The 14,462-nt window shown below is 42.1% G+C and overlaps 1 protein-coding gene across 1 annotated transcript in view; it reads left to right on the forward strand.

Annotated features, from left to right (window-relative positions):
- GRPR (gastrin releasing peptide receptor) overlaps positions 1-14,248 on the forward strand; it is a 30,222-nt gene extending 15,974 nt beyond the window's left edge. The window contains exons 2-3 of the mRNA XM_032840832.1: positions 11,641-11,992; positions 13,547-14,248. Of these exons, the coding sequence (XP_032696723.1) occupies positions 11,641-11,992; positions 13,547-13,936 (742 nt within the window). The 3' untranslated portion in view covers positions 13,937-14,248. The remainder of the gene's footprint in view (positions 1-11,640; positions 11,993-13,546) is intronic.
- Positions 14,249-14,462: the final 214 nt, after the last annotated feature.

Consider the following 14,462-nt stretch of genomic DNA (forward strand, 5'->3'; position numbering starts at 1 on the left):
CTTTTTCAATTGGTTCTTAATTAAGATGCCCCCGAAGTTGCCTGGTGACAAACTTCTAAATTTTTCTTCCTTCCTGCCTTCCCTCCCCTCCTCCTTCCTTCCTTCCTAAGTGTATTGTGGTAAAATATACATAACATAAAACTGACTATTTTGATCACTTTTAAGTGCTCAGTTCTGTGGCATTCTGTGGTACATTCACATGGTTGTATAACTATCACCACCATGCACCCCCAGGATTTTTTTCATATTCCCAATCTGAAATGCCCTATTAAATAATCACTGTCCTTTCCTTCATTGTATTTTTTTCTTTGCTCTTTCTTTTATTGTTAATTTTTGGAGGTCGCATTTAGTGTAGCACTATTCATAGTGAGGACAAGTTCAAAAGCACTAAATTTGAAATGATGTCTGAGCTGGGAGTCCTGGCTCTTCTCATTGTCAACTGTGTGACTTTGGGCAAATCACTCTACGGTCTCGGTTTTCTGATCTTAAAATGGGGACAAGGATATTTACTTTTAATATATCACAGATTCCGGTGATATATTAAATATAATTTTTATAATGATGAAATGAGGTAAGGTATTGACTTCTTTATGAAATGTTAGAATTCCTAGTCAAAAACGTGAGTGTACCATTAGCATGATTGTTATTTCTGTTCATAACGGAGCTGAGGGGATGTTGTTGAAATCTCAACCAGGTGTCCCGGGATAGTCATTTCTTTTCATGGAATGCGATAGCCTTTTATTTAAATCGTGCTTCCTAGTTTCCAAAGTGCTTTTGAAACACCTCATTTAGTTCCTCGTTATAGCAAGTAAGGTTGATATCAGTAGTTAGGAGATGGAGATCTGAAAGTCTCATGGTTTAAGGTCTGGGCCCAGGACCTCTGTTGAAACCTGCGCTCTGCCACCTGCTGGCTGTGTGAGCTCCGGTGACCTAGTTCATCTTGGGCAGCTGATTCTCCATCTGTAAAGAAGACGATGACCACTGTAGTACCTACTTCCTTGCGTCATTATAAGGGATTCAGAAAGTTAATTCCTGAAAAGTGTTAAGAGAGATATCAGGCACATAGTCTCATACAAGTTTTTGTTAAAGAAATAGTATAAAATAAAATAAAGGAAACTGAGACAGCATGCTTATGCAAAAATAGCAAATTATGGAAGTGGGTGTAGAAGCCAGGCCTCCCAGTCTCCCTCCGGTCCCTCTGTCTCACTGTCTCGGGCTCCTTTACCACCCAGGGGTACCTTGCTAACACCGTCAGGATCAACCTTCTGGGCCAGAGGACCCAAGAAGCTACAAAGTTAGGTCAACATTTCACCCTGTATGAAGCCTCTCATAAAAGGTTATTTAAATATAGTGCCATTAAATTTTTATACTTAGATACAATGAGTCATATCCCATGATGCTATTTTTGAGCTTTAATAATAATTCCTGTTTTGGAAAAAAAAAAAAAAGATAATGCATTTTATTGAGATAACTTAGAAATTCTTTTTTTATCTCCAATAATTTGAAATATATTAAAAAACCAGCATTCTCTCTGATATTTCATTTTCTGTGTATGCATTTGGTAAACTGATGGGACCGGGAGAAGAATTTGCATCGTGGTTGCTGTTGGTGGCCCACCCATATCCCTCGCACTCCCTGGAGGTCCCTTACAGACCCGGACTTGCTGTTTTTCTCGGACCAAGAGTGATACCTGGCCATGGGAGGGTTTGAAGCAGGCGGGAGTGCTCCAGAATGAACAATGGAGGACGATTCTCAACCAAAGAGGGAAGGGAGTCTGTGAGAAACACCTCAGCCTCCTCATGCCTTGGTGGCACAGTTCTGGAATGGGCCCGCCAGTCTCTCAGGGTGTCCCCAGCAGGCCTGTGCTCCAGCTGCCCAGAATGGCACCCTTCATTGGCTTCTAGTCCCTTCCATTCTCTCCCTGTGCTTCCTGGGATCCCCCCCTCAAACAAACTACTTCCCCCTAAATCCTTGTCTCGGGGCCTATTGGGCCGTGAATGACCATTTTTGAAGACAGTTTATTGCCCCGAGTCTATTTTACCTTCTGCCTTAGAGCACAGGTAATTTTTCTCTTCTTTGTGAGTCCTCCCTGTTCTCTAGCTTCTCTGTACTCAGTTGAGCTAATGCAGGCCATGTCTAACTACAACTCGCAAGTGGGATTTATAAACGTTCTTCAAACTTTTGGGCTTATAAATTACTGAAACAGTTTAACAAGTTATAAATATATGTTCTTCCCTCCGTAACACTTTTTAAGGAATGGCCTACGAACAGCTTGTGCCAGGATGTGTGTACGGCGACTGAAACCGCACTAGGTGACTGTTCTCCTTTGTCATTTGAAACAAACCCCCGGCAACTGTAACGTTTCATCCTGCTTATACCCCTTCTGACAAATTCCCTTATAGGATTAGCACGGAGCTTTGGAATTAGGTCATCCTGCTGAAACTCATTTGGGCCCTAAGCGTCCATATTTTCCCAACTCCTTCTGCCACGGCACCATGAGATGTCCAACAATTATCTGCAGCTCTCTTTCCGTGTTAGACCTCAGCCTCTGCATCCCTTGTAGCCCAAAAACAGCTCCTGCAGTTCTGAACTTTCTCCGTGTCAGCCCCCCTTTCTCTAGCCCCGTGCCAGCCTCTGGATTTCAGTGTTTCCCTGATGCCACTTTCAGCTTGGCTCCCAAGTCTCATCTGAACGGCCTCTGACTTGATGAACGAGCTCAGACCTGACTCTAGGCCCAGGCCACAGCGAACTTGAGGGTGTGCACATGGCAGTGAGAGCGGCCGGAGAGCCCGTGTAACAGACTCAAGGAAGAAAGGAATTTTGTCTCTGCCTCGAACCACCATGTTTTCACCATGGATGGAGCAGGTGGGGAATGGACATTCTAATAATTTTTTTGCTCTTCTCTTTTAATTTCAATACCAGCCGGAGGGCAGAATTTGCCACTTCAAAATGTGCCCTTTTGGCGTTAGGTTTATTTTAGGCTGATTATTTTTTTAAGAAACAGCAGACACAGGACAGGCTCTGAAAATCTTAAAGTTACCCTTTTGGAAGAGACACTGACATTTATAAGGGAACTCTCATCTGTGAGGACTGCAAAGTGGGGTTCATGTCCTTCAGCAGAGGCGCAACCTGCTTTAACAGATAAGGGAGGAAGGTATCAAAACGTCTATTTATACTGATTTTTATTTAATAACAAAGATGAATTAAACATTAGAAATATGTACTCTTGAAATTGAGGCTGTCTCCCTGAGTCCACATCAGAGGATCCCTTATCACGCGCAGCTCAGGCAGCAGGAGTACAAGGCCCAGCATATAGAAGGGTCAACCATGGCACCTTCTTCTCCCCCGCACTTTCGGGTTTTGGAGAGGCTTTCCAGATTGCTGGGTTTTGGCATGATCTACTTTTAATTAAACTAACATCCCCAAATGGATAAGCAGCTTTAAAATATTCCCGCAAAACAAAAGAGAGCAAAACAAAACCCCACAGATTGTCAACGATACTAAAATTGCAAGCCCAAAACAACAATATGAATATAACAAAGAAGATCGTTCCCTCCTTCCTGGTACAGGCACTAATCAGATATGACACATTCAAGCACATTAGAATTACAATAAAGTTTTTCTGACGACAAACAGGTTGACAGTTAGTAAAACAGAATAAATTATATAACCCATTATTTTTTTTTCTATGTAAGTAGGTTTCACGCCCAGCGTGGAGCCCAGCACCGGGCTTGAACTCACAACCCTGAGATAAGACCTGAGCTGAGCCACCCAGGTGCCCCTAACACATTATTTTGAATTTGTTATTTTACTGTGAGTTTATCTCTTTTTTCTAGTTTATCATTTTAAAATTCTGTATTTTAGCATGTTTTCTCCCTTGTTTATGAACTTCTGTATAATAGCCGCCCAAATTCAACCATTAACATTTCCTAGACTTTGTTCTTGGCAATCCAGTGTGTGTGGTATGTACGTGTGTGTGTGCATGCATGCATGTGCACACACATTTGTTTGTTTTGTTTTATTTTGTTGAACTCTGGAAAGTAAGGTGCAGATATCCTGAGTATTTTAGTGTACATTCCCTAAGAACACAGACAGTCTTTTGCAGAGCCCCAATACCATTATCACACCTAACGAAATTAACAATGAATTCCTTAATATGATCTATGTATTAAAGAATATTACATAAGTAATGTTATACATACATGCATAACATTACATAAGTAATATGTAATCACATTTCCCCCACTTTCAAAAAAAAGAGGTTACTACTTTTTTCTTTTTTCTTTTCTTTTTAAAAGATTTTATTTATTTAGTTGACAGAGAGAGAGATCACAAGTAGGCAGGGAGGGAGGCAGAGAGAGAGGAGGAAGCAGGCTCTCCGCAGAGCAGAGAGCCCGATGTGGGGCTCAATCCCTGGACCCTGGGATCATGACCTGAGCCGAAGGCAGAGGCTTTAACCCTCTGAGCCACCCAGGCGCCCCAGAAGTTACTACTTTTTTTAAAAAATCCAGGATCAAATTAAGGCATACGCATTGCATTTGTTTGTTATATTTCTTTTCTTCCAGTCCTATTGAGATACAAGTGACACATAACATTGTATACGTTTAAGATGCATAATTCGCTGTATGTACATATTATGAAAAGGATTACTTGTCATATCTCTTGTATTTCCTTTAAGGTGTTAACCGTAGCTCCCCTATATTCTTCTAAAAAATGATGTTGACTGTTTTGATGAATCTAAGCAACTTATCTTGTAGAAGGTGCTAGAATTGGATTTGTCTGATTATTTCCTCATATATAGATTCAGGTTAAAAATTTGGGGCAAGATAACTGCATAGGCAATGTTGTGTTCCTCCCATTGCATTTTATGAGGAGGCACATGATCTCAGATGGTCCCATTATCGGTGATGCTAAATTTAATCAAGGCCATATTACGAATTTCATGGGCCCTTGGCACTTTGACCTTCACAGGACCCTTTCTCCATTAAAAAAAAATGAATAACTATATTTTCTAATTGTCTCGGCATAAAGATAAATATAATCCAAGATGGATTATATTCATCTTTCTTTCTTTTACTTCCAAAAGAAATTGAAACACTTTCCTAAACCCCTAAACGTATCGTGGGCCATAGGCCTGTGCCTACTCTAACTAGTAGATAAGTTCACCCCGGGTTTGGCCACCTGGTGAGAGGAGTGACTTCTGGATCTCCCCAACATAAAGGTACATTTTCCTCGTTGCAATTAGCTAGTAGTCCATGGGGAGACTCTTCGAGTCTATGTGAATATCCCGTTCCCCTAAAACCTCTCCTTCAGTGGTTTTATCATTTTTGCCAGAATCAGTTATTACATTGAAGACTACCGTCACCGTCTCCTGTGGAGGGATGAGAATACTAAAGTGCAGAGTCTATGATTTGTCCAAGACCGTAAAGCTACTTGGTAGTATCACCATTAGGAACCAGATCTCTGCTCCCAAGTCCACATTAGAGGCCAGAGAGAACCAGCGTATATCAAGAAGGAGTGAAAAAAGAGCATTGGAGCTATTTGGCCTGGAGAGAACAGAAAAGGATAACTATAATGTGTTATACACTTAAAGATAATGGTTGGCTGTGCACCAAGGACCAGCAAGTTCTGCACTGGCAGAGTAATAGCTCAAAGGGAGATAAGATGCCGTTGCTCGGGATTATGGTCATTTTACAAGTCAGCTAATAATCGCCTCACATTTCTTCAGAAAACTTCCTGACGTTATTCTCAGGACAAAATAAAGCTGATGTTCAATAGCCTCATCAAATCTGATTAAGTGTTAGGATTCTAATTTAAATGCTGACAATGTGCCAATGACCCAGACCATTTGATTCCTTTACTTTTCTCTTCCCTTCAGTCCGCTCCTCAGGAGATTTTAAAATATTGTTGTTCAACAATTCCTACAGACTTCAGTAGGTAATTATGGACAAAGGAGGGCTGAAATGCCACATTCTTAAAAATAAACACACTGCCCATATTTGAATAAAAGACATATGCTTCTGTGGGCAAAGGTTTCTAACCCTGGGTGTGGGAGTCCACTCCTGCTACTTGCCAAAAATCTCTTTGAGACTTTAATCTTATGACACGGAAAGTTTCTGACCTTTCTGATGTTTGCGTAAGAAAAACGAAGCACAGCTGTTTTTAGGAGTGGAAGCAACTGTCTCGAGCCCCATGGTATCAGAGGAGTGAATCTGTCAGTCTGTAGAAGAATGATTCTTACTCAATATGTAAAAGTGAATCTACTCTTATTTTTGAGAAGTTGGGAATAAGAGACACACCTGCAAGACAGAGATTATTAATTAATTAGCAAGTATGCACTGAGCCTCTACTTTGAATTAAATGGTACGTAGAACAAGGAACCTGGAGCATTTTTAGTGACAGAAGTAGAGGAACAGATGTTTAAGTTTCTAAGCTCAGGACATTTATTAGGAAATCAGGTAGAAAAGACATACCCATGGAAAGCTAGCAAAGAATTTAAGATGGTGCCTAGTAAACATAAAATGAAAAAAAAAATCAATAATCCTGTCATAAAATTAAACAGGTTAGGAGAAAGAACAAGGAATTATGGAAGCCTAGATTGGGCAGCAAAAGCTTCATCAAGATGGTACTTATCAGCTGGAATCTGGAAGGATAGGATTCTGATGAATGAAGACTCCGGGACTGGGCAGAAAGAAAGGAGGAAGGCAGGAGAGTGACAGACAATTTAGGAACAGACCATAGACTAGTTCATCTCTTGGGTACAATTAAGGTTGATAGCTCATTCTTTCAGAGGGCAGCAAGTGGGGGATAATGCATGCAAAATGATGCTGGAAATAAATCTGATGATAACTTTAAATGTCCATCATGTCTAACTGCTCTAGATAAGGCTCTTGCGTTGACAAAGAACAGAAGCCACTCAAACTAACTCAAGTGAAAAGGAAATGGTAGAGTTTAAGACTGTAACAGGAGACCTCTTGTACATTCATAAGCAGTTCATGGGCCAGGAACCAGGGGTCCTCCATTTGACTTAGAGCCACATCATCTCAGCTTCTTTTTTCTTTTCTTTTTTGGGGAGAGGAGGAGGAGCAGAGTGAGAGGGAGGGAGAATGTCTCAGACGGACTCCACACCGAGTGCGGAGCCCAACACAGGACTCAATCTCACAATCCTGAGATCATGACCTGAGCCAAAACCAAAAGTCAAACGCTCAACTGACTGTGCCACCCAGGTGCCCCTTGGGAGAGAAAGAATCTTAAGCAGACTCCACACTCAGCAAGGAGCCTTATTTGGGGCTCAACCTCACAACCCTGAGATCATGTCCTGAGTCGAAATCAAGAGTTGGACGCTTAACCGACTGAGCCACCCAGGCTCCCCATCAGCTTCTTTCAAGTGTGCCTCATTCTTTCTCTTTCTCTCAATCTACCTACTCTGCTTATTATCTTGCACATGGTTAAAATATGCCCACTCCCTTTCTTGACATCAAAATCTTTTATTTCCAGCATCTGTTATTGACTAACTACATCCTCTCTCTCTCTCTTTTTTTTTCCTTTCTTTCTTTCTTTCTTTTTTTTTTTTTTTTTTTCCAGTTTAAATGCTTAAGAGAAAGGCTCTTTAGTAGCTGGTCAGGCAGTTCACTGGCTGGTTTAGATGAAGTATCCACCCCAGTCCAACCAGCCATCACTCCTAAATAAGAACCACCACCCCCGCCCCCACCCCAGTGGTGTCTCCCTGCATTGGGCGCTCTGGGGAGAGCTATCTAAACCAGAAGAAGAAACAGACTGACATGTCCCATGCTCTGTAGAACCATAAGACTTCCAGGGAACCTTTGGTGTGTTCCATACCCATTTGGGAAACTTCTGGTTTGTTTCTCCGCTTCTAAGAAGGATTTACCCGGAGCTTTCTTCTGAAAGAGCTATGATATCCTGAAAGGAGTTGGTCCTCAACTGAATGCTGACTCTACCACTTCTGAAAGTGAGCCTCAGTTTGTCACGTGGACAATGGGGATCATGGCACCCATCTGTTGTCTGAAACATAAATGAGATAATGTGGATGCTATTCTCTGCTTGGCATAAAGCAAGAGCTTAGTAAATGAGATTTATTTAATTACTTTTGATATTTTATGAATATGCCATTAACAGAAAATTGCAGTGCATTTTTACTTGCTTTTTAATTGCACAAGTGATACAGAAATGTATCTGGATATTTAAAAGCAATTCCTAGACACTATATTATTTCACTGTAAATATATTCATGGTAATATTTTAGGGTGTGCTTTTTACAAATAATGTCTTTTTTTAATTAAGATTTTATTTATTTATTTGACAGACAGAGATCACAAGTAGGCAGAGAGGCAGGAAGAGAGAGAGGGGGGGAAGCAGGCTCCCTGCTGAGCAGAGAGCCCGATGCGGAGCTCCATCCCAGGACCCTGAGATCATGACCTAAGCTGAAGGCAGAGGCTTAACCCACTGAGCCACCCAGGCATCCCAACAAATAATGTCTTTTTAAAAAACATAGAAGCACAATACCATTATCACACCCAGTACATTAAAAATAACTTTTTGATATTACCAGTAGTAAATCTATATTTGATTTTCTTCAATAATCTCAAAGATATCTTTTTATATGGTTGTTTGGTTTGAATCAAAATCCAACAGGAGCCTACACATTGCACTTAGTATGTATTACACATCCCAGTAGGTCTATAAACATCCTCCTTCCTTTTTAAAAATTCTTTTTCTCCTTTTTTATGCCATATATTTGTTGGGGGAAAAAATGGAGTCATTTCTGTAGAATTTTCCAGTTTGGGATTTGACTGTATCTTCATCATTTAGCAGATTCTTTTATCCCCACATTTTCTGAAAACTGGTACACAGATATAGAGGCTTATTTAGATTCAAATTATTTTTATGGCAAAACTAGAAAAGTAATATTCTTATACTATCTTTTTTAAAAAGAATTTTTATTTATTTATTTATTTTTGGACAGAGAGAGCAAGCGAGCACAAGCAGGTGGAGTAGCAAGTAAAGGGAGAGGGAGAGGCAGGCTCCCCACAGAGCAAGGAGCCAGATGTGGGGCCCATCCCAGGACCCCGGGATCATGATCCGAGCCGAAGGCAGACACTTAACAACTGAGCCACCTAGGCATCCCTATACCATCTTTTGTGTTTTAAAAGTTGTGAATTTGAAATAGCAGATCAACAATTCCCATGGCATTTGCACTTGGGAGTACAAGATTCCCAAGGGAAAAGGAGGTAAGCCATTCACCCTGGTTTCTGCCTCACGCAGAAGTGAGTCACTCATGCAGAAGTCAATCATCTTCACTTGGAGACCTAATAGTACTTATGACTGCTTTCTGCCAGAAAATGCAGATAGAAGTCATAATTACTACTTTATCTATAATTGATCTATCAGAGATAGCTTTGGTCGTATACATCTTTGGCTAAAAATGTTGACATACCTTTAATTAAAGATAAATTCCTTGCCTACATTCTAAACTAGAAACAAAAATGTTTGAGATGACTAGTGAGTAGAGAAAGTGCCAAAAGAAAATAAAACTTCCTCTGAAATTTTTATGTTTTTCTGTAATTGTTTTAGATGAACTAATACAGGGGCACCTGGGTGGCTCAGTTGGTTAAGCAACTGCCTTTGGCTCCGGTCATGATCCTGGAGTTCCAGAATCCAGTCCTGCATTAGGCTCCCTGCTCAGCAGGGAGTCTGCTTCTCCCTCTGACCCTCCCCCATCTCAGGCTCTCTCTCTCATTCTCTTTCAAAATAATAAATAACATCTTTTTTAAAATGAACTAATATAGTCTGTGAATGGAAAAAGCAAACTGAGGTACACTGAAGCAGGACTATAGTATTGTTTAGGAGTGCTGGGGGTACCCATGAAATAAGAGCCCTCTCTATCTGAGCTGGGAACAGAGAGCTAGATAAAGAAATCGAGAATACAAATAATTGCTTCTATGTCTGATAAATCCATTTGGAGACTGTGACTTAGGTCTACAGCGATAATGAATTGCAAACACCTGATCTCCTATATTACATGTGCCACTCCCCTAGTCAGGGACAATTAGACAACCATAGGCCTCTCTGAGCCCAGTGTATAGGCCACGTTATTTTTCTCAAACTAACCTCTTAATAACTCACTCCCCGTTCCCTGGAGGGAGTACCTTGCTCTCCTTATCCTAGTCCTGGCTCTGAAGGATGTGTTCCCGTTTCTTCCCACGGTCCCTCCTGAGTTTAAGAATGCTTCTCAGGAAAGCTGAAGCTCCTTTTCTTTTTTTTTAAGGTTTTATTTATTTATTTGTAAGAGAGAGTGTGCGCACAAGCAGTGGGGAAGCAGGTTCCCTGCTTAGCAAGGAGCCCGATGCGGGGCTTGATCCCCAGACCCCAGGATCATGACCTGAGCCGAAGGCAGAGGCTTAACCGACTGAGCCACCCAGATGCCTCACTCCTTTCATTTCTCTTCTTAAATCATAGAAATTAGTAACAAGCATGTTTAATGAAGGACACAGCAGGCACCTGGCACCTGGGTGGCTCAGTGGGTTAAGCATCTGACCCTTGGTTTTGGCGCAGGTCATGATCTCAGAGTCAAGGGATCAAACCCTGAGTCAGTTTCTACACTCAGCACGGAGTCTGCTTGAGATTCCCTCTCCTCTCCTTATGCTCTCCCCCTGCTTGCACTCTTTCTTTCTCTCTAAAATAAGTAAATAAAAATCTTTTAAAAATATAAAGAAGGACACAGGGGCAAGAAGGTTGGGGGGTTTTGTTTGTGTTTGGTTTTCAGCAAAGCCTTCATTTTGAGTATTCAAACGCAGTTTAGGAAACCTGAAGTCACTGAGTATTTACATATACCTCTTTGCTTTTTCAAAGGGTGCAGAACAAACAGCCCACGGAAAAAGTTATACCAGGAGCATCCCTGTAATTGTCAAATTAATCTTCCCCTGCTCTCCTTTCAGTCTCATCTTCTCTTGGAGTATTTAGGTCCCTCCTGGGTTCTGTGCTATATGTGCCCCATTTTAAACTGAGTGCTCAGGGAAGCAGACACTGAGATGGAACCAGGCGGACAAAAATTTATTGGGGAGTAATACCTGTGAAAGTCAAAGGGAAGGAAGTAATATTGGATGGTAGAGAGCTTTCAGACTCTGATGCAGACCTGACAAGGTCTACACCAGGGAAAGTGACCAACCACCTTAATTTGCCTGGAAATTTCCCAAGTTTAGCACTGAAAGTCCTACATCTTGGGAAATCTCTCAGTCCCAGCAAACCAGGACAGCTGGTCACCCTATACCAGCCTAATGGGTAGCTTGTGTTAAAACTGGTTCTACCACTGATACTCTTTTATGTGATGGACTTTAGTGATGGGGGAACACTTGTTTCTACTTGCTTCTGTGTTGATTAAACTTCCATTGGGTTACCACTCTTTGCTGCACCCTGATTCCTCACTCACTCTCTGCCTCTGCCAAGGAGGCACTTGTTGTCACGGTTGTATGAATACAGAGTCAGCACTTGCATGAACTTGAGAGCGAGCACACCCTTAAATACTGCACCCAGCTGCCTGGCTTGCCTCACCCTAGTCCCAGGCCCAGCATCCACAATAATATTAGGCAACTGATACATGACATTGGCTCTTTTCTGCCCCAGGTACAAAGCCATCGTCCGACCAATGGATATCCAGGCCTCTCACGCTCTGATGAAGATCTGCCTCAAAGCTGCATTGATCTGGATTATCTCCATGCTTCTGGCCATCCCGGAGGCTGTGTTTTCTGATCTACATCCCTTCCATGAGGAAAGCACCAACCAGACCTTCATTAGCTGTGCCCCATACCCACACTCTAATGAGCTGCACCCCAAAATTCACTCCATGGCTTCCTTCTTGGTCTTCTACATCATCCCACTGTCGATTATCTCTGTCTACTACTACTTCATTGCTAGAAATCTGATCCAGAGTGCTTACAATCTGCCTGTGGAAGGGAATATACATGTCAAGAAGCAGGTGAGTGTTTAGGATTGATTCACTTCCTCTTCAGGGCTTTGGTCCCCTTTGCACTCCACGGACAACCACATTATTTAGGTGGTCACGTCACCTGATTCTGTAATTAGAGGAGGTGGGCGATGGTAAATGGAAACTCCTAGTCACAGAAGCCCAGGAATTCAGGCGTTCTTTATAATCTTGTTTTCTTACTAAAGACCTAAGCTAGGGAGGTGTTGAGAATCTGGAAGAGTTGAAATGTGGGCTTCTTTTTGAGAAACAACTGAATAAATATTGTTAACAAAATAAAATATTGAGACTCCTAGGGATGTGACTTCTTTAAACTCCAGTCAATGTCTTTGGATAGGAAGACGGTTACCACATGGGGACAAATCAGAGGGAACAGGAAAATGAGGCTGGTTGAAGAAACAGAAGTAGTTTGATTAAGATAGGCTCACATCGATTTGGGTTCAAATCCAAACTTAATGACTAACTTGCTTACACACTCTGGCCCTCAGTTCTCTTACCCATGATATAGGGTGATAACCCCTGGATTGTGAGGCTGTGTGACCTGGAGCACAGAATGCAGAGTGCCCTCCATACATGTTAGACTCCCTCCCCATTCCCCGTAACACCGCATAATGTCAAACTTGAGGTATGAATAGCAGAAACCAGGGGCTCCAGCTTTCTCCACTTTGTCAGTTCTTGCTTTCTCGTCAAAATGTAGATCATGTGGTATTTATGATAGAAAAAGCAGAAAGACTCCCCATCCGTTTAAATGTACAGCTGACTCAGCTGGTGGCTTTACCCTTTAAAGTACCCCTCTTTTTTTCCCCCTCCATTATGAGGAGAGAGTGGCAGTTCTCAGTGAAACTGTCTCTATATTTGAAAGACCTCTCAATAGTGAACATCCGTTGTACCTCAAATGCTTAAACGAGAAAGATGTTTCCCCTTGTAGTAATTAGCAGAGGGTGCTGGGAACAAAAAGTTCTAAGAACCTTCCTATATCGTATAGCCCAGAAACAACTTGAAATTAAAAAATAATAATAATAGGAAAAAAATAATAATAGGAAGTTATTTTGGCTTGGCCAATGAGAAAGAACAAAGCTGGCTGCTTTTTTGAGCATCAGAGGAAATAAGAAATGATTAACTGTGGAGCCAAGAAAGACATGAAGTCATATGGCTGATAAACTGTACCAGGGCTCTCCTGAGGAAAAAGAGGTCACTTACTAAAATTTCATTGTGCAATCCATTCAAGCATGTAATCAACTTTGTTTAAAGATCTGTTCTCAGTGGCACATTCTAACTATATTCTACTTCATGGGTTTCTACTTCCTGGCTTTTCCATCTCTGTGTTTCTGACTTTCCCCCCTTTTCTCCGTCTGTTTCTGTTGCTTTTCTCTCATTTTACCGGATTTTCTCCTGTCCTCTTTCTCCCACTGAACTCTTTTTCTGTGGCTTTCTATTCCCCCGATTCTTTTTCCCTATTTTTTTCTCTGTCTGCATCTTTGTCTCTCTGCATTCATCCCACACTGTCCCTTGGTCCCTCTGTCTCCGTGTGTGTGACTCACTCCTTAGATTGAATCCCGGAAGCGCCTCGCCAAAACAGTGCTGGTGTTCGTGGGCCTCTTTGCCTTCTGCTGGCTCCCCAACCACATCATCTACCTGTACCGCTCCTACCACTACTCTGAGGTGGACACCTCCATGCTCCACTTCATCACCAGCATCTGCGCCCGCCTCCTGGCCTTCACCAACTCCTGTGTGAACCCTTTCGCCCTCTACATGCTGAGCAAGAGTTTCAGGAAACAATTCAACACCCAGCTCCTCTGCTGTCGGCCTGGCCTGATGACCCGCTCTCACAGCACTGGCAGAAGTACCACGTGCATGACCTCCTTCAAGAGCACCAACCCCTCTGTGGCCACCTTCAGCCTCATCAACGGAAACATCTGTCATGAAGGGTACGTCTAGGCTGATCCTTGACCATGGCACCCGGGGGCCCTGCTTTTGCTTAATGGCTAGTAAAGAACCCCTTACATCTGTTGTTGTCTCTATACCCTCCAAAGACCCTTCGAAAGGCTATGAATTTGTAGGCAAGTTGCAGAGAAGCCCAAATGGATTGCTGTGGTGTTTGAAAGGCCCATCAAGGCTTATATTTTCCATTTCAACTTCTGAATGTTCTTCTGATGTTGAGCCAACTGTCCCTTTTTAGAAAAGGGAATAAGAAATTATCTTTTTTTTTTTTTAAGATTTTATTTATTTATTTGACAGACAGAGATCACAAGTAGGCAGAGAGGCAGGCAGAGAGAGAGAGGAGGAAGCAGGCTCTCTGCAGAGCAGAGAGCCCAATGTGGGGCTCGATCCCAGGACCCTGGGATCATGACCTGAGCTGAAGCCAGATTAACCCACTGAGCCACCCAGGCGCCCGAGAAATTATTATCTTAAGCATCAAGCCCTGATATACGAGTATGGCCAATTAAGTCATAGAAACTATATG

Source organism: Lontra canadensis, unplaced genomic scaffold (assembly GCF_010015895.1).
Source record: "Lontra canadensis isolate GAN:19392208 unplaced genomic scaffold, GSC_riverotter_1.0 scaffold116, whole genome shotgun sequence".
Classification (NCBI taxonomy): domain Eukaryota; kingdom Metazoa; phylum Chordata; class Mammalia; order Carnivora; family Mustelidae; genus Lontra; species Lontra canadensis.